Source organism: Lissotriton helveticus, chromosome 11 (genome assembly GCF_964261635.1).
Source record: "Lissotriton helveticus chromosome 11, aLisHel1.1, whole genome shotgun sequence".
In the NCBI taxonomy this organism is placed as follows: domain Eukaryota; kingdom Metazoa; phylum Chordata; class Amphibia; order Caudata; family Salamandridae; genus Lissotriton; species Lissotriton helveticus.
Genome location: NC_136072.1, coordinates 672,059,955 through 672,086,395, shown reverse-complemented (window position 1 = coordinate 672,086,395; position 26,441 = coordinate 672,059,955). Strand labels below are relative to the sequence as shown.

The window sequence follows — 26,441 nt, the reverse complement described above, 5'->3', positions numbered from 1 at the left end:
TTTGCCTGATAACTTTATCCACAGCCAGCATCCAACGCTAGTATCCATAGTCTGTGACTTAATGGCAGATGGCTCTAGAACCAAATACAACCTAATAACTAGCGGAACACCCCCCATGGGCATATTAAGATATAGTTACAATGCCACACCACGGCTGGATAGATCATCGTTCAACCTGTCGCCAGGGGCAACGCAACCTGGGTCCACGATCGATAAAGTTTCTTTTCAACTCTGTATTTTGGGGCGCTATTGCTTTAAAAACTTTCAGGAAGTCCAAGGACCTTGCGGTCACGTGATATAGGATGTGCCCAATAACAGTGCGTGTTTCTCTACACTGTTACCACACACCACGCCAGTCCACCAGAGAGGAGACAACATCAGTCACTGCCGGTAAGCGGGAACTAGGTTCTTAATATATATTGAGCTTAGTTTGGACCCAGGCGTTATGATTTGGCTTAAACCTCGGATGCTTTTTTCTTGTTTTCAGGCCGCGTGTGATTAAACTTCAGGCGCGTCGGCCCCGGTTTGTAAACAAATGTTTAAAACACACGAAGAGTGTTCTTCCCTTAACGCTTGCTCGAATGGTCTGCCAGCATAGAGATTGTTTTACAAGTTCTGACATATATCTCTTTATCCTTCAGACATGGCAATAAATACGTTGATATAGGTAAGTGGGCTGTTTACTTACCTGGATAAATTAGAGCTCGAATAGATATGTAAGATGGCCCTTATGAACAGGTGTGTCCATAAATGTATGTTATGTCTTCCCGTTTTACAGCTGTCTACCGTCTGTATGACATCCAGTGGTGGAGTGTTTTGTTCACTTCCTTAAGGTATGGTGAGAGGTGCTAACTGGAGGCGTTACTTTATTATTGAGAATGGATTCTTGAATTTAATGATCCCTAAAAAGTGTTTGTTCATTTTTATTTTTGTAGATTGTTGGTCCTGAGGAGAACTCCGCATTGGGGAGTTCGAAACGCGTCGACCCGGTTTTTGGGTTCTTCTGTCAAAATTAAAATAGTGATCTTAAATATGATGTATTAATAGGATTAATTCCTATGAATCTCATTAAGTTTCAAACATATCATGTGCAATTGTATATATGTACATAGGAACCACAAAAGTATATATTCTTTTGAAATTAGACCCTGAGGATTTGTACTGTTGTTTTGTATGACTGTGGATGGATGAATGATTTGGCCAGTGTGTTAGGTTGGATGTATTGTAAATTTTGCAAATTGTTTTGTACAGTATGAATTATGTGTAAATATTTTTTTTTAATTTTCCTTGATCTAATTGCATATACAATAAACCAAAGGAGAGAGTGAGGGAATTTGTTCACAAAGGTGAACGGAGAGTACTCCTGATCCCCTAGGTATCAATAATAAACAAAACAAGAGAGGAGTACCATCAGAAGTAGCTTAGATAAAGCGGTCTGAATGGAATGAATGAGAAGAAAAAGAAGAGAGTCCTTCCTTTTTAAGAAACCCCTCACTCACCGACCTAGTCGGTGACATGCTTCATCATCGGGGTCCACCCTGACAGCCGAGTGCCATCAGGGTGTGCTGCGACACCTGGACTACAGTGGAGCGGGTATTTTGTGTGTGAAGTAAAAAAATGTTAAAAATTGTCCTGGTATACTTGTGTAGAAAGTTTTATTATCAAGAACTGGACAATATTAAAAATATGTGTGTGGATACGTTTAGGTATTATGACCGTGTGTATCTCTTATGTGTGAGGTCTACATGTTTCAACCCGTTTGGTGGAAAAGTGCCGGGTTTTCGTCAGGACCAAGAAGGAAAATGGGTGGTCAGGACACACTAACGCCCTGCCGGTCCCTATTTCCCTGTGCACAACTGACAAAATTGGTCAGAGTGAAAAGGCTCATAAACAACAATGGTTGAGCTAAAAAGCAAAAAGACTCCTATTTAGGATCTTTTTGGCATCACGGGGTGGAGGGAAGGTAAAACCATGCTGTCATATTAGTTCAGTTGGTCTCAAAGTTCTAGGTACCTACTCGCCTCTCCGTGCCTCCCCGTGACGTGTACCTAATATGACAGCATGGTTTTACCTTCCCTCCACCCCGTGATGCCAAAAAGATCCTAAATAGGAGTCTTTTTGCTTTTTAGCTCAACCATTGTTGTTTATGAGCCTTTTCACTCTGACCAATTTTGTCAGTTGTGCACAGGGAAATAGGGACCGGCAGGGCGTTAGTGTGTCCTGACCACCCATTTTCCTTCTTGGTCCTGACGAAAACCCGGCACTTTTCCACCAAACGGGTTGAAACATGTAGACCTCACACATAAGAAATACACACGGTCATAATACCTAAACGTATCCACACACATATTTTTAATATTGTCCAGTTCTTGATAATAAAACTTTCTACACAAGTATACCAGGACAATTTTTAACATTTTTTTACTTCACACACAAAATACCCGCTCCACTGTAGTCCAGGTGTCGCAGCACACCCTGATGGCACTCGGCTGTCAGGGTGGACCCCGATGATGAAGCATGTCACCGACTAGGTCGGTGAGTGAGGGGTTTCTTAAAAAGGAAGGACTCTCTTCTTTTTCTTCTCATTCATTCCATTCAGACCGCTTTATCTAAGCTACTTCTGATGGTACTCCTCTCTTGTTTTGTTTATTACTAATTGCATATACACCATAACTAAGTTGGTTGTTTAAGAAAGTAAAATTTTCCACTAGTGCTAAAATAAATAAATAAACTAGTGACGTAAACATAAAAAACTGACCTTTATGCTTTTTTTCATGTAGGTGTTTTCTAAAAATAGTGAAGTAGTATCCGGTACTGGCATTTGTTTTGTTGTTTACTTAGCTTGGGCTCAGCCTTACTGGTTCGGAGTCACGACCCTGTGTCGTTGTTTCAGGTCAATGGTTAGAGCGGCAGACCCTGATGCAGAGGTCTGCCCGGGACCAGGGTTCAATTCCCGCCTCGGCGGGTCTCGGGCTCAATTTCCTCGGACCTGATCATTCTCGCCTCGGTGCCTATTCTAACCATGGGTCCCACGCTGCGACTCTGGGCAATAGCTTGCTTAATCTCCACAATGGCCCCAACAGCGCTGGGATGCCTGGCTTCACCTTGGGGGTGCCCAGGAGTGGGCATTTCACAGGGAAAAGCCAGGAAGGGTTCCACAGCGGTATGCGTATAGCGCCAAGACACTCATGAGTATAAGTGCGCTTTACAAGTACGAATCATTTCATATATCTGGCCCCTGTCATAATCTTGTTTGTCTGTGATGAACTTTTGAGCTTTTCTCTCTTTTATTGTAGTTTCCAAGTTCTTCATTCTATCTTTCATTGCTTCTTTAAACTTTTTTATTTGTTCTTGATCTTCCTCTTTGCTCAAAAGATCAGACAGTGCCTACATTTCTGCAAGTATTTTCCCACGGTCGATGTCCGCATATTTTATCAAAATGGCCAACATTCTTCTTGGGGAATCGTTATTATTCGCAGCCCACTCCCGTAGCATAACCGGATTTGGTTCCTCATAGGTTGGCGTTACCATTATACGCATACATCTGGGCACTCGCTGTACTTCTAGGTACCACTGTAGGGACTTTGACTCCCACCATTTTGAAATTTCTAAATTTGACGTTTTTCTAAGCGTTTTAATAGGGTATTCAAATCACTTGTTCCTCCACCCTTCTGGGCCGCCACAGAGCTTTTGGTCGTTTCTGTACATTAATCATTAGATATTTGTGAAACTGCTTCCTCGCGTTCCTTTATCTCTGAGGCTGACATTTTTATAATATATTTATGGGACCTCACGATTAAACCGCAACTGTTTATGTAATTTGCGTGTCAAATACACTATACATCAAACTTTACTCTCTCCAGCAAATTTGTACTTGAAACACGTTTTTTGACAAGTGGCGGAATAAAGACTTTTTTAAAACCTCACAAGGCTTTGTTTCCCTCTGACAAAACTGGAGAAGTTTTGATATGAATATATATATATATATATATATATATATATATATATATATATATATATATATATATATATATATATATATATATATATATATATATATATATATATATATATATATATATATATATATATATATATGAAATGTTCACATCCTCCACAAAACCGCCGGGACACCAACACAGCGGTGCATCACAGGGGCAGAGGTAACCCTGTTACAATATTCGGAATCACAGCGCGTCACCGCAGCTACGCAGATGCAGTCCACTCTGAATATACAGACCACTCCAATTGTAGATTTGGAGTCCAAGGAAAATTTATTCAATCATTGCAGCATGGAAATCAGGCAATGGAACAAAACCCCCAATGCGTTTCGGCGAAGGTCTCGCCTTGGTCACGGCTAATTATTAGTGAAATCCCAAAGAGATAAATAAAGTTTACTTCGAGAGCAATTCTCGCGTGAACACATGTGTAAACACAAACAATGGACTAGTGGCACCGTTACGTAGCGGCCATCTTGGAATGGTGTACTAGTGCGATTACTCTAAAGACCCAGTTCCTATACAGAGTAAATTGCAAGTGTGACAAGCCATGGCTATTGACAATGATTAAGTCCAGTGACTAATACACAATAAATAATCAATCAATAATCAGCAATCACAACAACAAGTGGTGTGACGTTATTCTAAATATTTCCTATTATAGTCCGTAAGACGATCATAACAGTTAACATTCAATTAAGTCACTAACATCCCCAGTGGGCAAATAATAAGGGCATAATCATTTCCATGTATAAATAAATCTTGTCATAACCCAAGTGGGTATTCATATCCGATGTGCAGATGCTTCAAATTGCCTAAACAGAAGGAAAAGAAGGAACCGGACAAAATCTCAGTGTTAGATATCCTCGCATACACCAAAGTTAGCTACCCTGGTACAAAGTCCTAAGCTGTTCACAGTGAACCACATTACCCACTCAAGAAGTGCTCATTTAAGCAAAAATGTGAATTGAGTTAAAAACAACAGAAAATAGCACGAAAAAGAAGAAGAACATCAACACATATTGCTCATTTCAGTCAATCAACAAAAACAGAAAAGCATGAGACAGAGTATGAAAATACACAAAATGGATGAAAATTACATAAAGGGTCATAATGTGTAAAATGATCCATGGTATCCACAGAATACAGACTAAAAGACAATAAGGCAAAATTACTCCCCCAGATGCCAAATCATTTCTTCTTCAGAGTTCAGGCCTCTGGGAATCAGGGTATCTAAATCCAAAATGTATCTGTTTTCAAGTTGTCTCAGCTTCCGAATCTTGTCTCCCCCTCTCTTCATTACAGGGAGTTTATCAATTACAAAGAACTTCAAAAGATTGCGATTACAGTTATGTAGTTCTTCGGAGTGTCAGGCAACTGGAGATGACTGATCTCTATTCTGGATTGCCCGCATGTGTTCCAAAACACGTTTTTTTGCAGGAAACATCGTGCTACCTACATATTGTTTGGACCAAGGGCAAACCAGAATATAGATACAGTACTCGGATAGACAAGTCAAGTGTTTACCAATAGGCTTTTCAACAGCTTCTACTGGATAAAAGACCCTTTTGACGTTGTTACTGTACTTACAGGCTTTTCACTTCATACAAGTAAAAAAGCCTTGAATGTCATTGTTTCTCGATAGATTAGTACTTATTTCATTTTTACTAAGCTTGTCTCTCAGTGAATTAGCCTTACGAAATGTCACACTTGGAATGTCTCCCTAAATTTCAACCAAAGTAGGCTCAGTCTTGAGTACATTCCAATGCTTCTTAAGACTACTCTGTACCTGCCAAGATTTAGAATGAAATGTAGAGATGAATCTCACCTTGTCTTTATCTGGAGATTCCTCTTTGACAAGGGGAACCAACAGAGTAGAGTGACTGATCTTACTAGCTTTCACAAATGCTTCCTCAATGATTTTAGAATGGTAACCTCTTTCCCTGAAGCGTTCTTTCATGCACTCACCCTCCACTAAAAAATACTGAACAGATCTTAATGCATGTGAAATAAAGGCAAGAACCAAAACAAGAGCAGATACGCTTTTAAATAAAACTCATCACATGAATCAATCCACAGAAGAACCTTTAAGAAAAACAAACCAAAAGGAGGAACAGCCACGGATGATAATGACATTTAGCAAGGAGAGTTATAAAATACAAAAAGCCTTGATGAAATACTGGCATATATTGCGCTAAGATCCAGACATAGGAATGTCTATTGGCGACCATCCACTAATTGCATATAAAAGAGCGCCTAACCTTGCAGATCAACTAACTCAAAGTCATTTTGAGATGAAGAAACCAGAATCATGGCTAGACATGAGAAAAAGAGGATTCAGCAAATGCCCAACTTGCAAGGTGTGCAAGATAGGATGAAACATCAAGAACTTAAATGACCCAGATGGAAAAAACTTTACAATCAGAACTAGCATCACTTGTGACTCATTGTACGTTGTCTACATGTTGCAATGCTTTTGTGGCAAAGCCTACATTGGGAGCACGACATGTCCCCTCAAAACCAGAATATGACAACATATTCGTGCAATTCAGAATGGTGATCATTCATACGCCATTGTGAAACATATGGCCAGCCATGAAACCAAAACCTGGCTAGATGTGAAATTCTTTGGACTGGCAAGCATTCAACAGCACGAAAGAGGGGGGAACCGTACACAAAAACTGAGACGATTAGAATCGAAACTAATCATAAGGTTCAGAACCAAGCAGCCGGCTGGCTTGAACGGCGATGAAGAACTATATGTTCATTTATAAAGTTGTAAAATTGACAATCTTGCAAATGCCTGAATATCTGCTACAGAAGATAACTGTTATTTTAAAAAATCATAATTGTACTAGTAATCAACTGTTTCCAATGACAGACCGAAACTGTTTGGATATGGGAATTCATAGCTAATGATCATAGGAACATACACAACATGGGTCAACGCACATAGCGGGGACGTAGGGCACTCAGCCCCAAAATTGCAAATTGACACTAAGTCTGCAGTTACGCATAAATTCAAATCTCAGGTAGATTGAGTTTTGATTTAACACGCACGTGTGCTTCACGAGCGTCAAGAAAGCGCTAGAGTCCTTTTAATTAGGCACGCTTTCTATGCAGTAACAAAATACAGTCCTCGCTAATTTGCACGACCCACATTGTGTAATGCATGATGAAATACACATTGGGCTATCTAAATGTTGAAACTACAAGTCCCATCATGCCCCAGATAATGATAGGGGTGTGTACTAGTATAAATGTAAAAATGGAAAAGGGACCAATCACTAATACTACCGTGAACAGGAACGACGGTTCGAAACGCGTAGGAGTTGTTGCATCACGTTTGAATAAATAACTGCGAGAAAACTGAAAAGAGTGCCGCGATTTTCTTTCTGGTATTGGATTAATCTGAGACACTGCCCTGGTCTCATCGCTGGCACCCACTGGATTGAGCTCCCGCTGCGACAGGACAAATTGTTTGGTTATATATATATATATATATATCAGAATAGCTGTCAGTATTGCAGGTAATTGAAGTACCCTTAGATGATGTTGGGTAAAAAAAATATACTTTTGTAGAGGTCGATATGAAATTGCAATATATATATATATATATATATATATATATATATATATATCCAAACACTAGAGTTGCCCCCTTGAATGAAGCCGCACAGCCACAGGTAAGTTTCAGCAATTTATTGGAGGTGAAATCAGCAGCCTGCTAATCCCAAACGGTGCCTTCTAAAGTGTGCGCCCAACGCGTTTCGTGCTCCCCGAGCACTTGGTCACGGGCATGCAGTTCAAGAGTCTATTGCCAGCACCTGTATTTCAATGACGTTCGCCCCAGAGGGCGTGGCGGCAGGCACTGCCTGCTGGTACTTGAAGTGCGTGGCTTATCTTCCTCAAGTGAGAGTCTCATGAAGTGCAACAATGAAGAAACATTAAAACCCCAGTGGGTTGAAAAACACAGTCCTGAGCCTTGCGGGCTGTTCAGTGTCATTCACGTCCATGCTCCTCTGGCTCCCAAAATGCCGTCGTTTTTAGGCGTCAGCTGAGATCCGCTACGCGGCGGGGCTCCATTCGCGACCGGACACAGCCGCTATTGATCCAAACACTAGAGTTGCCCCCTTGAATGAAGCCGCACAGCCACAGGTAAGTTTCAGCAATTTATTGGAGGTGAAATCAGCAGCCTGCTAATCCCAAACGGTGCCTTCTAAAGTGTGCGCCCAACGCGTTTCGTGCTCCCCGAGCACTTGGTCACGGGCATGCAGTTCAAGAGTCTATTGCCAGCACCTGTATTTCAATGACGTTCGCCCCAGAGGGCGTGGCGGCAGGCACTGCCTGCTGGTACTTGAAGTGCGTGGCTTATCTTCCTCAAGTGAGAGTCTCATGAAGTGCAACAATGAAGAAACATTAAAACCCCAGTGGGTTGAAAAACACAGTCCTGAGCCTTGCGGGCTGTTCAGTGTCATTCACGTCCATGCTCCTCTGGCTCCCAAAATGCCGTCGTTTTTAGGCGTCAGCTGAGATCCGCTACGCGGCGGGGCTCCATTCGCGACCGGACACAGCCGCTATTGATCCAAACACTAGAGTTGCCCCCTTGAATGAAGCCGCACAGCCACAGGTAAGTTTCAGCAATTTATTGGAGGTGAAATCAGCAGCCTGCTAATCCCAAACGGTGCCTTCTAAAGTGTGCGCCCAACGCGTTTCGTGCTCCCCGAGCACTTGGTCACGGGCATGCAGTTCAAGAGTCTATTGCCAGCACCTGTATTTCAATGACGTTCGCCCCAGAGGGCGTGGCGGCAGGCACTGCCTGCTGGTACTTGAAGTGCGTGGCTTATCTTCCTCAAGTGAGAGTCTCATGAAGTGCAACAATGAAGAAACATTAAAACCCCAGTGGGTTGAAAAACACAGTCCTGAGCCTTGCGGGCTGTTCAGTGTCATTCACGTCCATGCTCCTCTGGCTCCGAAAATGCCGTCGTTTTTAGGCGTCAGCTGAGATCCGCTACGTGGCGGGGCTCCATTCGCGACCGGACACAGCCGCTATTGATCCAAACACTAGAGTTGCCCCCTTGAATGAAGCCGCACAGCCACAGGTAAGTTTCAGCAATTTATTGGAGGTGAAATCAGCAGCCTGCTAATCCCAAACGGTGCCTTCTAAAGTGTGCGCCCAACGCGTTTCGTGCTCCCCGAGCACTTGGTCACGGGCATGCAGTTCAAGAGTCTATTGCCAGCACCTGTATTTCAATGACGTTCGCCCCAGAGGGCGTGGCGGCAGGCACTGCCTGCTGGTACTTGAAGTGCGTGGCTTATCTTCCTCAAGTGAGAGTCTCATGAAGTGCAACAATGAAGAAACATTAAAACCCCAGTGGGTTGAAAAACACAGTCCTGAGCCTTGCGGGCTGTTCAGTGTCATTCACGTCCATGCTCCTCTGGCTCCCAAAATGCCGTCGTTTTTAGGCGTCAGCTGAGATCCGCTACGCGGCGGGGCTCCATTCGCGACCGGACACAGCCGCTATTGATCCAAACACTAGAGTTGCCCCCTTGAATGAAGCCGCACAGCCACAGGTAAGTTTCAGCAATTTATTGGAGGTGAAATCAGCAGCCTGCTAATCCCAAACGGTGCCTTCTAAAGTGTGCGCCCAACGCGTTTCGTGCTCCCCGAGCACTTGGTCACGGGCATGCAGTTCAAGAGTCTATTGCCAGCACCTGTATTTCAATGACGTTCGCCCCAGAGGGCGTGGCGGCAGGCACTGCCTGCTGGTACTTGAAGTGCGTGGCTTATCTTCCTCAAGTGTCCGGTCGCGAATGGAGCCCCGCCGCGTAGCGGATCTCAGCTGACGCCTAAAAACGACGGCATTTTGGGAGCCAGAGGAGCATGGACGTGAATGACACTGAACAGCCCGCAAGGCTCAGGACTGTGTTTTTCAACCCACTGGGGTTTTAATGTTTCTTCATTGTTGCACTTCATGAGACTCTCACTTGAGGAAGATAAGCCACGCACTTCAAGTACCAGCAGGCAGTGCCTGCCGCCACGCCCTCTGGGGCGAACGTCATTGAAATACAGGTGCTGGCAATAGACTCTTGAACTGCATGCCCGTGACCAAGTGCTCGGGGAGCACGAAACGCGTTGGGCGCATACTTTAGAAGGCACCGTTTGGGATTAGCAGGCTGCTGATTTCACCTCCAATAAATTGCTGAAACTTACCTGTGGCTGTGCGGCTTCATTCAAGGGGGCAACTCTAGTGTTTGGATTAATAGCGGCTGTGTCCGGTCGCGAATGGAGCCCCGCCGCGTAGCGGATCTCAGCTGACGCCTAAAAACGACGGCATTTTGGGAGCCAGAGGAGCATGGACGTGAATGACACTGAACAGCCCGCAAGGCTCAGGACTGTGTTTTTCAACCCACTGGGGTTTTAATGTTTCTTCATTGTTGCACTTCATGAGACTCTCACTTGAGGAAGATAAGCCACGCACTTCAAGTACCAGCAGGCAGTGCCTGCCGCCACGCCCTCTGGGGCGAACGTCATTGAAATACAGGTGCTGGCAATAGACTCTTGAACTGCATGCCCGTGACCAAGTGCTCGGGGAGCACGAAACGCGTTGGGCGCATACTTTAGAAGGCACCGTTTGGGATTAGCAGGCTGCTGATTTCACCTCCAATAAATTGCTGAAACTTACCTGTGGCTGTGCGGCTTCATTCAAGGGGGCAACTCTAGTGTTTGGATATATATATATATATATATATATATATATATATATATATATCCAAAACAAAGCTGCTTCTCCCGCAACGCTGTGACCCGTAGGAAAGTGGCGTACTCTCCGGTGAAGCACGCCGGTAAGTATTAAGTCCACGCAAACAACAATATTTGTACGCTCTCAGGAACACCACAACAATCCAAAAGTATTAATTCTTCGGTTTATTCACACAAGGTGTTTCGGCGACTTGCCTTGATCACGTGTGATAAATTTGTGTGAGAAACTGTGCGTTTTTAAATAAAGTTACACACACATCGAAATAAATGTAGGACATACATATTTACAACAAAATGCGTGTCGGCCATCTTGTAACATCTTTTTATATATATATATCGGCTCAAAACAACCCTACCCCGTACTACAGCGGGAATCAGGAAGCAGCACTCCAGGGTAAATTCACGATTCAGTTTTATTAAAACGCGCTTTCGGCACTCGGCCTTCGTCAGTAATAGAAATAGGTTTTCTATTACTGACGAAGGCCGAGTGCCGAAAGCACGTTTTAATAAAACTGAATCGTGAATTTACCCTGGAGTGCTGCTTCCTGATTCCCGCTGTAGTACGGGGTAGGGTTGTTTTGAGCCGATATTGTTGTCGGGCGCACCCCCGACTAGCAGGCACCAGCCAAGGAGTGCGACAGGCAGGTGCAAGTGGAGCTTTTATATATATATATATATATATATATATATATATATATATATATTTATTTATTTATATATATATATAAAATTATATATATATATATATATATATATATATATATATATATATATATATATATATATATATATATATATATATATATATATCGTAATTTCATGTTGACCTCTACAAAAGTATATTTTTTTTACCCAACATTATCTAAGGGTACTTCAATTGCCTGCAATACTGACAGCTATTCTGATTCAAGCATGTGAATCTTTGAAAGATACAATGCTGGATAAGAAAATAAGTTATTTACCTTTAACTGACGTTATCCAGTATTGGTATCTTTCATAAATTGACATGGGACCCACCCTCCTTTCCTGAGACGTTCCCCTTATGACTAGGGATGTTATTCCTACTTGTGCTCGAAAATCTGAGGAAATTAGCCTCTCTTGGGAGTGCTTTAGAGGGTGCTACCACTTGACTGGTCATAATTCAAGTTTGGTCCTTTTTTTAAAAAAAGGACATAGGCTATCAAGTGTATGGCCTAGTGCTATTACAGCCTATGTTAGTTATACATACTGTTTTACTGTAGTATATTGGGACTCCCACTTCGATGAGGGGGAAAGATTAGAGCATGTGAATCTATGAAAGATACTAATACTGGATAACTTCAGTTACTGGTAAGTAACTTATTTTCTTTTCTGTCGATTGAGCACCCATTGACTCCATAGACAGAAAGCTTCCTTCAATGGCCCGAAGGAGTAGGTGCTATCCGAGGAAGGACATTACACCTATTTTGAGTGGATGTTTTTTGAAAAGCAAAACTTTTGGAAAGGTTCGGTGAACAACCATCAAAACTGACGATGGCCATCCACCAAACCTTTTCTTACATTGAGAGGAACCACAGTGATGGTGGTTCCTTTCAATGTATAGAGATGTCCATTGGTCTGGATAGACCGTTAGCCCGCAAACCAGGCTTGTGGGGCCTTTATTAGAATCTGGCGGGTAGAATATTGCATCAATTGGTCACGGATATCCTGTCCACCATATTAACAGTGCCATAGCTGTAATGCACTTGTAATACAACAAGCAGGATATCTGTCATATTTTGACCGAGTACCCCATTCGCCAAACTCTAAATAAGCCCTCTAATCTTGATTGCAGTTGTCTGCATCCTTAATGTGGCTGTTAAAATAAACCTATAAAATCCAATTACATTTAATAAAATTAAAAGGCACAAATATGTACAAAAGAGTTTGTTTTTTAACCATCTTATTTTTTATTACAGGGGTTTCTGATATAACCATGGGGCTGCTTATAGGTTTTGGCGTTACTATTCCGTTGGTGATAATCATAATCACTGTGATGGTAATGAAATGGAAATCAATCAAAGCATGTTTTAAAAAGTAAAAGGTATGTGCTTTTTGATCCCATATGTGTTGGATATTTGAAACAAAAAACATTTTAAATAGAAATATTGTAGTCCCACAATGAATAATGAGAAGAAATGTAATTTTACTTCTGATCTTTTCTGATGACTTTACGAGTCATATTTGACTATGTTTTCCTGATGTCCAAAAACAGGAGACAAAATATCTCCCTTTGAGTGGGTTGCTCTTTTATTTAAAACCTGCTTATTGAATTTTCACATGCTCTATTTTCTCAACAAGAAAGGCAAAAATACAACCACATAGAATTCCAAGATATGCTGATCGTAGGGGCATTTAGTAAAGACATTTTGAAGTATCCAGTACCCTTTTACATATTCTTACAAGCCTTTTTTAATTAACCCCCAAATCCTTCATTATTTCTATAAAAAGACAGGCACCTGAAAGTACCTTTTCCCATCAGAGGCAGTTAAAACTCTCTGTGCCCGATTCACAAAAGTAATCTGAGACAAAATACTAACTTTACTACTTTCGGTATTCACAAAAGGCATTTAGGATTACAAAAATTAGAATTTTGTCTCAGGCAATATTAAGTTTTGGTCTTAAGTTAAACTTAAGAAATACTTAAGTTTAACTGAGGCAACATCCTATGACTTTATAACAAAATAGGTTAAAATGCCACATTTGCATTGCAATTTTCATTTAAAATAAACCTATATCAATTTAGCATTTCTGTAACATAGAACATACGTACTTTGACTATTAAAACATAGCCTCTTTTAGTAAAGAAAAAGGCAAATTAATAGAAGGCATTGTTAGCCTATAGGCTGCATAGGAAAACCATAACAAAATGAACAGGCGCTGTGCCTTTAAGACCTCAAAGACGTCCATGATCCTATCATGCTCAACAGGTGGCAGTTAGGCCAGTTCTTTTTTCTGGCTCCTTCTGTGAGAATCCTGGAGCATTGAGCTCATCAGTTTTTTACTTTTCTGTCAAGAAACATTACCTCAAATTAATTTTTCTGCCCTTCATTCAACAGTTTTATTTACAAGCTTTATTTTTAACCTGTTTTTTTGACTATTTTGACATATTTTTCAGTCAGAAATGCCAGCCCTATTTAACAAATGTACTTTGTATGGAAAAAGATGCCAAAATCCGATCCATACTATGGGGCCTATTACGATGGAGGATTTTCCGCACCCTCCGGGCCGGCGGAAGCTACCGCCGGCCCGGAGGATGCGGAAAATCCTCTGCGGACCCACCAAAGACCCACCACCACATTAGGATGGCTGGTGGGTCCTGGTTTCCGTCCGCAGCTTTTCCGTTGCGGTTGGCTTACAACCGCGGCGGAAAAGCTCTAAAATGGTGACGTGTCTCTCAGACACGGTCAGCCAGATTAGGATGGGCTGTGCAAAATGCTTTTCCGCGGCGGGTGTTCCGCCGTGGAAAAGCATGTGTAACTTCACTGCAGGGGCCCGTTGCGGGCCCCTTGGGTGAAGGGGGAGTGGGGGGTGCACATGGGGGGTACCTATGGTACCCCCCTGCATTTGTATGCAGAAATCGGCAGGCACCGCACGGTGCCTGCCGCTTTCTGCATACAAATGCAATGTATGCATTTTTACCATTGCGGCAGATGCAGCTTGAAGCCGCACCCGCCGCAATGGTAAAAATAGAGGATGTGACCGCCAGGGTGGCGGTCACATCCTAATTGCACAGGAGGGAACTCACCAGGCCAGGCGGAGGTTCCCTCCTACTCTATGGTGGCGGACGGACTCAGGTCCGTCTGCCATCATAATCGGCCCCTCTGTCTGTATTGTGTGTTTGTCATCTTCTCACCAGCTAGACACGTGTTACTACTGCCAGCTGTTTTCCAGAAGGACTCTGAGTAATATAGAAAGAATCAAGCTGCATGACATACAGAAGAGAGGAAAGGTGGAATCTACAAGCGGTCTTAAAGGGTCCCACCTACTTTTCAAAGAGCCCTCTTCTCACAAAAGATCTGAGCACAGGGGCAGAAAGGAAAAGAGAAAACACTGCTGTACACAACGTCAATGGAGAGGCGGTCGACATCGCAACAGATACTTCTGTGATCTCCGTCAGCATCACGATCGACATCTGAATGTTATCTGCAGCATGCAATGACATGGAGGGAGAAATCGCCTCTGCGACATTCAGTGCCAACCCCGTCACCGAAGAAAATGTAGATGTGAAGACTATTTACTTTGGTGTCAGGTGCTGAAGTCTACACATCTTTGCCACAGTCAGAGAGACATTGAAAAACAGGCTTGGGTCGGCATCGATAACTTCTCTGCCATGCCACCAGTTGACGTCGACAACCCAGGTAGATCTGCAATGACAGCCGAAGTCAAAAAGTCCACCGACGTCAGGACATAGACGTTCAGCATCGAGAGCCACGCTGTCGTCCAGACATAGACCGTCGACGTTGAAAACTCCGCCAATGTCAGAATATAGACATTCAGCGTCTAGAGCCTCGCCCTCATCCAGACAGAGACGGTCAATGTCAACAGCTTTGTCGATGTCAAGACAAAGACATTCAGCATTGAGACAGTTGACGTTGAGACCTTCGTCGTCACACCTCTTGCCACCGACAAAGAGACAGCTGACATCTGTTTCGCCCAAAAAGACACACAGTCGGCGTCCAGAGTCATACCGACGCCGAGACCTTCCTTGACCTCAAGAGAAGTACAAGTTGCTGAATTGCAGAGATGGGCGTCTAGATATAGGAAGTCAATGTCAAGGAGGACATCATCTTCCTCAGGAATCAGGATTGTGCAGACTACTCCAGAGGGATCTCCGGTTCAGCAGAAACAGACTCCATCGGTCACTCTTTCACCATGCTAGTTAGAAATGTGAAAAACTGGAGAGTACCAAGACATAGTCCAGATTTGGATCTTTCACAAATCTACTCTCCCTCTAGGGCGGTGGTTCCCAAACTGTGCGCCGCGGCTCCCTGGTGCGCCGTAAGGAGTTGCCAGGGGCGCCGTGCACGATTTGGGAAAGAGCTTGTGCCGAGGAAACAGTTAATCATGTGAGATGGAGCAATTAAAAAAAATGATGCGTCTTTTGACGCCCTCTAACGGATTCCACCAACTATAGTGCTGCTATCTAATTAGAGCTCCACTCTAGTCTGTATTTGTTTCCGTCTGGATTAATATTTTTTCCTCATTTTATCTACATTTATCCGTATTTAGTGTTTTATGAGACAATAAACCTGGAACTGGTATTTTTCCTATTTTCTTTCACTGGAAAAGGTACACTTGAAATTGGATGGCTGATGGGTTTTACAGATGCTACATGCGGCCATGTATAATGCATCACTCATAGTTAAAATATAGATACGACATAGTATTTTGGTACAAGCACACCTGCAACTGTTTAAAGCTTCATTGGAAAATAAAAATGTCCCTTTTTCGATAATTCTTCTCGTCTCCTCGTTGGTCTGCACAGCTATTGGCATCATGATGGGCAGCACAAAAGCCTTGTTTCTGTGTTTGTTTTCATATGTAACAATAAATGTAGACAGAGAAATTGTGTTCTCTCTGTATTTTCCGTTAAAGGGCAGTACTGTACTTCGAAGTGAATGACAGCATCACAGCTGCCTTGTCTATTTTGGAATAGATTAATGAATTTGCGGCAATTGCAGGGGTTAATTTTGCCGGTGTTTGAAGGGGGGCCCACGGGCACACATGTTTTTGGGGACTGGCGCCTGTTTTTTCTCAACAAACTTTTATCTGGGGCAAGAGACGGAGAGAAAAACGCAAAAGGGAGAAGAAAAAGAAATATGGAAAAGCCATAGTAAAGGAGAAAGTAGGAATGAAAAATAACCTGCGAGTGTGAGCTAAAAGGGCAGGGAGTGTCAAATGTGGATGAAGGTTGAAGTGAGTTGGAACTATGGGCACAGAAAAACTCAAATCCCCCATAGTTTAACAATAAAAATATCCAGTCCTGGATGTATAATCAGCTTTTTTACGTATCAGATTCTTAGACGGGAAGAACCGGTGTCCTGTGAAATGTTCCCCTTTGCTGTGAGCAACAAGCATTGGCAAAGGCATTAGGTTTCACCTATGTGAGATCTATTGGCTTTGTCAATTATTTTTGAGCCATGCTGTGCAGCAGCACAGCTTCTGTGCTCCATTGCTAAAAGTAATGAGGGGGCAGGATACTGAATGGGAGGGGGAAGTAGGATGTGGCGCTAAGGCAGAGCTGCCATCCTCAGAACTGGGCTACCTGGTTTAAGTCTCGGCGTCAGCTCAACATCCTCTGGATCTGGGCCAATCACTCAATCACCTTTTCTTCCAAAAATAAAAAATGTGAAGTTGTTCGATATAGTTAGTGCTCATTTGAAGCGTTAAATAAAATAAATATATGAATTTGTGGAATGTAACTGGTGCACCTATAAAGCGCTGATACCTTCAAGTTGAGTTTGCGCTATAAAATAAAATGCCAAAAAAAGACAAAAAGGTACTTTAATCACAGCACGAGCAGCCAATGGACACTAATTAACATTAATTAATCTGTACTTTGGTCATACGCCCGCAAACAAAATGAAGTGCCGCCTCAAATATTCTGCCGAATTAGAAGGCAGCAAAAAAGAGTGATAAGGATACCAAAAAATTTTAAGTAATGGGTGGGCTAAACGCTCTATTTTAGAGGTTTTTTTTTTAGACACAAGCGATCATCACCATAGCGCGCTGCCTGCAAGCGAGACCTAAAAACGGGATTACATTCCCCCACCGGTAAAAAAAAGTGACATGATTGGGAGCCACGGCCAACTGCCAATTAGGTCGAGGGAGCCATAGGTCGAAAAAGTTTGGGAACCACTGCTCTAGGGAATTCCTTGCAGGTTGAAGAAGGTCTACCCTATGGTTAGGTCTCCCTCTCCTCCTTAGGAGTCTAATGTAGTCCTTTCTAAATTAATGGGACCTCGCTTTGAGCCCATACATAAAGCGTCCCTACAGCACATGACTTGGAAGACCGCTTTTTTTAGTGGCAATTACCTCTGCTAACAGAGTTAGTGAGATCCAGGTTTTGTGTTCTAAGGAGCCATATCTAATTTTCCATTCCAACAGGTTGGTATTAATAATACATCCTAGATTTTTGCCAAAGGTTATTTCTGATTTTCATATTAATCCGCCTATTACCTTGTCAACTTTTTCCCCAACCCTTCCACCCCTCCAGAGAGGGCTTTATATGCACTTGATCTTAAAAGGGTTTCTAAATTTTACATTGATAAAACCAATGAAATAAGGACATCTGACCATTTATTTATAAATTATGACAGCATGCACACTGGTTTTACTTCCTCCAAGGAAACCATCTCTAGATGGATAGTCTTTTGCATTTTTTTCTCGTACCTGTTAGCCAACAAACGACTCCTTGGCAAGCCTATGGCTCCTTCTACGAGGGGCTAAGGCCTCCACTACGACCCATCTTAGAAAGGTACCTATTCCTGAAATATGTAAAGCAGCCACATGGCAATCGGTACATACTTTTGCTCGTCATTATTGGATTTTGACACTCAGGCAGATGCCCAGATTCGGCAAGCCTTGTTAAGGAACCTTTTTGGGTAATGTACCCTTATTGTTGTTAACTGCTTTGGTGCTCATCTGCAGATGCTAGGGATGGACTTGGTGGTCTATTCAGTGCTTATGACTATTGATGAGTATCCCCTGGAAGAGAAGGATAAGTTACTTTCCTATAAACATAGTTCTATTCCAGGCGTATATTCATCAAAATCTTAATCAGCCCTCCCTCCTCCTCGGACGAATACCATATGCAGCAGCACGCTTATGGCTTATTATCATTACACAATGTGATCCACCTTAAAAAAAAGACCTGACCTAACTGTCACCTGTGAGGCATGATAGGATCATGGAGGTCTAAGAGGTCTTAAAGACACAGCAGCAGTTTATTCTGTTATCGTATATTTATCCAGCCTATGGACTAAAAATGCCTTCTTTTACTTTGCCTTTTTCATTACAAATAAGGAGCTATGTTTTAAAAGTGAAAGTGTACATGTTCTATGTTACAGAAATGCTAAATAGATATATGTTTATTTCAAATGAAGAATTTAATGCAATTTTGGTATTTTAGCATATTTGGTTATTTAGGCTGCATGTATATTTATGTTTATACACATATATATGTATGCTTGAGGGTACTTTGTACTTTTATTAAGTTTTTAAACATACATTTATAATATATTTTTTTTTCACTGAAAAAAAAACATAGGTTTAAGGGGAAGTTATAGTTGGTTACACATTTCACTCGTACAAAACCATAGAAATGTCCCCGTAATAGTAAGTTCAGCGAACTATAACTCGCGCCCCCGCAATGCACTGCTGATGACGTCACATATTACCTGACCATGTCATGAATAATGTAATATGTCACGTCATCAACAGTGCATTGTGGGAGCGCTAGTTATAGTTAGCTGAACCAACTATAACAGGTGACTTTCTATGGTTTTGTATGAGTTTAATGTCCAACTAACTATAACGTCTCTGAAACCTATGTTTTTTTTCAGTGAATTTCCAAGGTTTTTTAAATGCTAATTTCTAACTATAACGTGCCTGAAACCTATGTTTTTTTCAGTGAATTTCAATGGTTTTTTAAATGCTAATTTTTAACTATGCCTACAAAGTTAGGACATGTGAAGAAAGAGGAAGAAAAGCGCAGCAAGAAGCAAGATCAATGCAGAAAGAGGCAACAGAAACCCAGAAACCCGAAGAAAACTACAGGTAGAAGCAAGAGATGTGCAGAAAGAACCAACAGAGGAGCAGAAAGTCCTCCTGTGCCCCCAACTTTTTAGTGACGGGTACTGGTGGTAACTGACTCTGACTTACCAGGACCAGAGCCAGTGCTATGCTAAAAGACACTTAGAATACAGTGATAGCCACCTACATACACTAAGGAACACTATGCGTTTGGGTACCCCTGTAATGAGCATGACCTCTCTGTATTTGCCATGAGTCAGTGCCTGGGTCATTGCATGCTTACATGCGTAGTGACTGGATGATTAGAGTGCTCCAAGGAAAGTGCATGGTGATTTTATAACTTCTTGGCTTTTGGTTTAGAGATTGGATAAGTACATGAAGCTGGATGGGTTATTGGAGGAGTGCATGAGTAGTGACAAAGGGACTTCTGGATTGCATGGGTACAACCTGGGTAATTGGAGGAGTGAATCAGGACTGTGTAGGTAGTTAGAGGTCTGCATGGGTAGTGCACAGGAGATTGTAGCAGTGCATGTGTTAGTGCCTGGGTCACTCCATGAGTACATGGCAGTGACTGAATGATTAGAGTAATGCAAGGAGAGTGCATGGTGAAATTATAAGTGCCTGGATTTTGGCGGAGAGATTGGATAAGTACATGGTGCTCACTGGGTAATTGGATGAGTGCATGGGTAGTGACAAGGCAATGACTGGACATCATGGGTACTGCTCAGGGTATTGTAGCAGTGCATGGGTCATTGCATGAGTGCATCAGTAGTGACTGGATGATTAGAGTGCTGCAAAGAGAGTGCATGGTGAATTTATACGTGCTTGGGTTTTGGTGTAGTGAATGCATAAGAACACACATGTACCATCAGGCCCGACCCCTCCCTTCACCACTGTGCAAACGCACCCCCTGGCTGGTTTTAATTTGGGGGATTAATTCTCCTTGAATCCTGAGGGTCCCTGGGGGCCAACTAGCCCACCAGTTACCTCCAGTAAGCGCCACAGAGCTGCGTTGCAGAGAGGTGTAAAAAGGGAATTGGCCTCTGAACACCTATCTGCAACGCAGCTCCCTGGTGTTTACTAGAGGTGCCTGGTGGGCTAGTTGGCCCCCAGGGACCCTCAAGATTTAAGGGGACTTAATCCTCCAACTTAAAATGGGACACGGGGCGCGTTTCCACAGTGGTGCAGGGAGGGGGTGGGGCCTGATGTGACAAGTGTGCAAATGCACCCTGTGGCGCATTTTAAGTTAGGGAATTAAGTCCCCTTGAATCCTGAGGGACCCTGAGGGCCAGCTCTTTGGCACTCACTGGAGGTACCTAGTGGGCTAGTTGGTCCCCAGGGACCCTCAAGATTGAAGGGGACGTAATCCCCCAATTTACAATATGCCAGGGGGTGCATTTGCACACTTGGTATGTCAGGCCCCGCCCTCTCCATGAACCACTGTGCAAATGTGCCCCCTGGTGCATTGTGAATTGGGGGATTAATTCCCCTTCAGTCTTGAGGGTCCCTGGGGGCCAACTAGCCCAGCAGGTACCTCCAGTAAGTGCCACAAAGCTGTGTTGCAGAGAGGTATAAAAACGAATGTGGCCTCTGAACACCTCTCTGCAACTCAGCTCCCTGGCGCATACTGTAGGTATCTGGTGGGCTAGTTGGTTCACAGGGACCCTCAGTATTCAAGGGGAATAAATTCCCCAACTTACAATGCGCCAGGGGGCACGTGTGCTGAGTGCTGCATGGAGGGGGCAGGGCCTAGCCGCGATGTCAGCTTTTAAACAAATAAAATAATTCAGAAGGGGGGCTGTGTGCCCCCCATCTCTTTCCCTTTTCTGGGCCCTGGGAACCCCCCCCCCCCAAGGTCTGACCCCTTTTTCCCACGGGGCATGGCCATAATTTTTTCTTTTTTTTTTAAATGTAGGAGGGGAGCTGCGTGCCCCCTTCCTGAGGCCTCGATTAGTCCCGGGACCCCATCTCCCTGGGCTACGCCTCTTTTTAAAATTAATTTTTGGTTTAATTCAGAGTGGAGGACCGCGTGGCCCCCCTCCCAGGCCATCCTAGGACTCATCCCCTACGGCCTGGCCTTTCCGTCGGGGACCGTGGGGGGACCCCAATTCCCCCACAGTCCCACCAGCTACCAGCCTCCTGCAGGATCCGGCATTGCTCTTCCACACTGGGAGCTGTTAACATGCAGCTCCAATTGTGGAAAAGCAATCTGGTTTGGATTTTGTAAGCGAGAGCAGGAAACCTGCTCTTGCTTACAAAATCCAAACCAGTGTTTGCTATAGCAGGGGTGGGAACCGCACGGGTCCCGCCTTGTCATGGCAAACAGCAGTGTCCCGGGGATAGGCACCCCGGGACACTGCAGCAGCCGGCAATGGGGGGTGGCGGTCCCCAGGGCCATCCGGACATCTACAACCTAATCTGCAATGGTAAGGAGGGGCGCTGCACGGATGCTCAGTCTAGAGGTGCAGCATGCTCGGACACCAACCTGCCACCAAAAGATGGCACAACGTGCATACTGTGTCCTGTAATTTAACCCTGGACATGTCTACCCTCCAGTCCCGACCTATATTGCTTGGCACACCGCAGCCCCTTCCGGAACATACCCACCCCAGGTCCCCAGAGAACACTCTTTATCGGAACGGACTGTCCTGCCACGGACTCCCATGGACTTCTTTACTTTTTCTTTTGTCCAGGCCGCCATTTTGCTGCTGTTCTCAGCCACTTTTCTCTGGACCCCGACCCGCTATCTAGTCCATTCCCTCGTCCTTTACCCTTTTCCCTCGTTTCCCCCTTGACACTCCTCCAATGTTTCTTCCCTTTTCTGTTTTGCCTTCCCTTGGTGGTGTGACTGCGTCCCCCCTCCGACCCCACTTAATGGAACTCTGCTCTCCTGGCTTGTTTTTTTGGGTCTTGACCTGAGAAAATAATCTACTACGTGTATATATATGTAGATAGAGATAACTCTAATCACTAGTATATGCAGTAGACATTTGTACTCTCTACCATTTCTATGTGACTCTTAGAGTATGTCCATTGTATCTCTTCCTTGAGTGACTTTACTACTTGGACATTTGCAATTTTTTTTTGTTTGTATCTCCTCCTTGTGTGACTTTACAACTTGGACATTTGCAATTTTTTTCTGTTTGTATCTCTTCCTTGTGTGACCTTACTACTTGTACATTTGCAATTTTTCTTTCTGTTTGTAAGTCTTCCTTGTGTGACTTTACATCTTGTACATTTGCAATTTTTTCTATTTGTATCCTTTATGTAATGCATGTAATCCTAAGTCCTTATGTTCTGCAACTGGTTCTTATGTAAAGCGCTCTGACAAAGTTCGCGCTATAGAAAATCGCATTAAATAAACTATTTAAAGCCCCAGGGAGGTGGTGGTCCCCCGGACCTGGGAGTCCGTAACATACCTCCAAATTTAAAGGTACTGTGCCCTGGGCATGTGGTGGTCCCCGGGGTGTGTGTGGAGGCTCGTGCCCAACACACACATTTTTTTAAAGAGAGTCCCAGGGAGGTGTCGGACCTGGGGGCTGCGCGGGGGTCTGCATGCCCCCACAACTAATACATCTAGCTCCGGGGAGGTCTTGGTCCCTGGAGTAGTGTGGGGAGGGATTGAGCCCCCCACACATTTTTTTCAGTGCCCCCAGGACCTGGCCCACCCAGGGGCTTGAATTCAATGAAGCGCTGGTGCGGCAGCAAAGGCGCCCCCTGGTGCGCTTGCTGAGTGTTGCAGGGAGGGGGCGGGGCCTAGCCGCGCTGCCAGCCTGTTTTTTTTAATTTTAAGATGGGGGCTGTGTGGCCCCCTTCTCTTGCCTTTTTTGTGTGCCCTGGGGACCCCAGGGCCTAGCCCCCTTTTTTTAATGTAAATGGGAGGGGGGGCACTTGGGCCCCACTCCCGTGGCCGATTCCGGACCAGGGGCCCCATCCCCCGGGGCATGGCCAAACATATTCTATTTTATAGGAAGGGGGGCTGCATGGCCACTCCCTCCTAAGGCCTCTATTGGCCCTGGGGACCCCATCCCCCCGGCCCGCCTTCATTTATTATTTTTTAAGGGGAGGGGGCCCACGTGGCCCCCCCTCCCGGGCCACTTCTAGCCCCGGGTACCACATCCCCCGGGGATTTCCCTCTGGTCCCTGCTGTCTCCCAGATTTCCTGCTCTTGCTTTCAAAACCCAAACCACAGTTTGCAATGTTTGCTCCCGCCCTGTCATTGCAGCCGGCAGTGTCCCGGGGTGGGCACCCCGGGACACTGCAGGAGCCAGCCCTGGGGGGTGGCGGTCCCCTGTGCCATCACGGGTAAGCATGGGCGGATTTTGCGGATCCACGATTCGCGGATTCAGCGGATTCACGGATCGTGGATCCGCAAAATCCGCGGATTCAGCGGATTTGCGGATTTGGGGGCGGGGCTTCCTCGAGCGTGTGGGCGGGGCCAAACGGACGGGGCTTCCACGCGAGCGCACATGCCTCTTGTGTGTCTAAAAGGTCAGAGACCGATCAGAGCAGCAGATTAAGAGACAGAAGCCCCTGGTCACAGGAACAGCACGGGGGTTGCGCTCGTATGCTGAATGAGTCACTGCATTTGCGCTTCAACTAGTTCCAGCGACCAAGTGTGTGTCACTATGCAATCGCGCCGAAGTGCGCAGGGGTCCCTTGAGTGAAATGTCCATCATAGTGGGTAAATGGCGGGAAGACGGTGCACACCTCGAGTGTGTGGGCGGGGCCAAACGGACGGGGCGTCCATGCGAGCATGCCTCTTGTGTGTATAAAAGGTCAGAGACCGATCAGAGCAGCAGATTAATTTTTGGGCTGATGAATGAGTCACTGAATTTAAGCTTCAACTAGGGCACATGCTTTATTGATATTTGCAAGTGTTTCCTGTTGAGGTTTATTTTTTTGTGCCAGGACCGTCGTGCCCGAATGAACCCTGCCCTTCATATTTATTCAAGAAGACACCACTGTTGAAATAATTTACGATGGCGCCGGCAAGCTGCCAGCGCCATCCTGCAAAAGTTACTTAATTAGCTTCAACAGGAAGCTCCAACTGCTAAAATAAAGCAGGCGCTCGAGCCCCTGCTGTATCTTATCTGTTAGAGCTTCCTGTTGAAGCTAATTAAGTAACTATTGCAGGATGGGCGCTGGCAGCTTGCCGGCGCCATCGTTAAGTAGGCGCGCTTGAACTTTTGACCGTAAAATCCGCTCCGATCCGGATTGCGGATTTTCGGCAAATCCGCGAGAGTTCGCGGATCGCGGATTTGCCGAAAATCCGCAAAATCCGCGATCGGAGCGGATTTTGCGCTCATGCTTAATCACGGGCCCCCCTCACAACCAATACACAGCCCAAGGGGGGGTGGTCTCCAGGGCTCGGGGGTCTGCAACGGACCCCCAAATTAGAATATTAGTGCCCCGGGGAGGTGGCGGTCTACTGGACGTGTGGGTCGGTCAAGCCCCCCACGCAGGTGTAGTATATTTTTTTAAAAGCCCAGGGGGTGGCCGTCCCAGGGCCAGTGGGGGGGGCCGTCCCAGGGCCAGTGGGGGGGCCGTGTGCCCCCGCAAAATAATTAATGAAAGCCCCGGGGGTGGCCGTCCCCGGGGCTTGGGGGGGCCTTAGAGGCCGCCCCAGAGATTAAAAAGGAAGCCCCTGGTGGCGGTCCCCGGGGCTGCGGGGGGGCTGTGTGTCCCCCGCAAATATTCATAGAAAGCCCCAGGGGTGGCAGTCCCGGGGGTGCGGGAGTCCACCTGGGGGACCTGCGGGGGTCCCCCTGGGCCCCCCGCAAATATTATTTGGCATGCCCCCGGGACTTGGCCCACCCGGGGTCTAATTAATAACAAAGCGCGGGCTTGTTTTTTTTATTTTTGTGGCCGGATCCACGGATCCTCCGCGCATCTCGCTGGATTTTTTTTTTTTAAAGCTTTTTTTGGCCTCTGGGTCCTTATGGGACTCCCTAAGCAGGCCTAAGGGATCAGAGTGTTTCTACCCTGACCCCTTATCTTGTTCTACGCATTTGTTTGTCTGATTTCTTGTACCTTTCTTGTGCCTTGGTACTACCGAGGCATAAGATGGCTGCCAACACTTCCTGGTTTGAAGTATTGACAGCCAAATAGAATGCAGTTCGTGATCGGCAGGGTGCGCGGATCCTCCGTCCCTCTATATATCGAAACTTTTTCTCAGCAAGTACTGTACGAATTTACACCATTTCAGAAAAAGAGGTCTTTCTGAACTAAGCACTACATTTCTGCCAAATTTGGTGTCATTCAATTCAGCAGTTCAAGCTGTAGCCGTGTCTAAAGTTTCCTATGGGAAAGGCATTTTTTCACCACTTTTTCTTGAATTTCTCAGGAACTAATCAACGGATTTACACCATTTAACAAAAAGAGTTCTTTCTGAAACAAGGGCTACCTTTTTGCAAAATTTGGTGTATTCCGTTCAGCAGTTCGGGCTGTGGCCGTGTCTAAAGTTTCCTATGGGAATTAACATGGAGTAAACATGTTTTGGGTCCCCCTTTTTTCTCAGCCCTTGCTTGCTGAACCACCCCAATACTTTCAGGATAGTAGCGGACCGGAGCGCCCCACTAGTTTTGAAAAATTCTCGAAGATTCTTCAACCGGCACCAAAGTTATTGGGAAAAGAAAAATAGAAACAAGGTCCTAACTATAACTGCCTATATATATATATATATTACCTACTGGTGGTCGCCAGTAGGTAGTTATAGTTAGGATTGTTTTCCATAGGAAATCCGCAACATTCTATTGGGAATAACTTTGGCGCCGGTGGACGAATCTTCGCGAATTTCTCAAAGAAGATGGCCCACTTCGCTCTGCTCTTTCCCTGACAGTTTGGGGGGGATTCATCAAGCGGGGGCCGAGATATTTGGGGGGTTCCAAAACGTGTTTTCCCCA

The 26,441-nt window shown here is 44.8% G+C and overlaps 1 protein-coding gene across 6 annotated transcripts in view; it reads left to right on the top strand.

The window, feature by feature from the left end:
• Positions 1–26,441, top strand: part of LOC144791764 (disintegrin and metalloproteinase domain-containing protein 28-like) — a 3,516,669-nt gene that overhangs the window by 3,330,041 nt on the left and 160,187 nt on the right. For 2 of the 6 annotated variants that reach the window (XM_078666533.1, XM_078666534.1), the window contains exon 19: positions 12,699–12,823. The exons of the other annotated variants lie outside the window; for them this stretch is intronic. In XM_078666533.1, coding sequence (XP_078522659.1) covers positions 12,699–12,820 — 122 coding nt within the window. In that variant the 3' untranslated portion in view covers positions 12,821–12,823. The remainder of the gene's footprint in view (positions 1–12,698; positions 12,824–26,441) is intronic. 6 annotated transcript variants of the gene reach the window in all.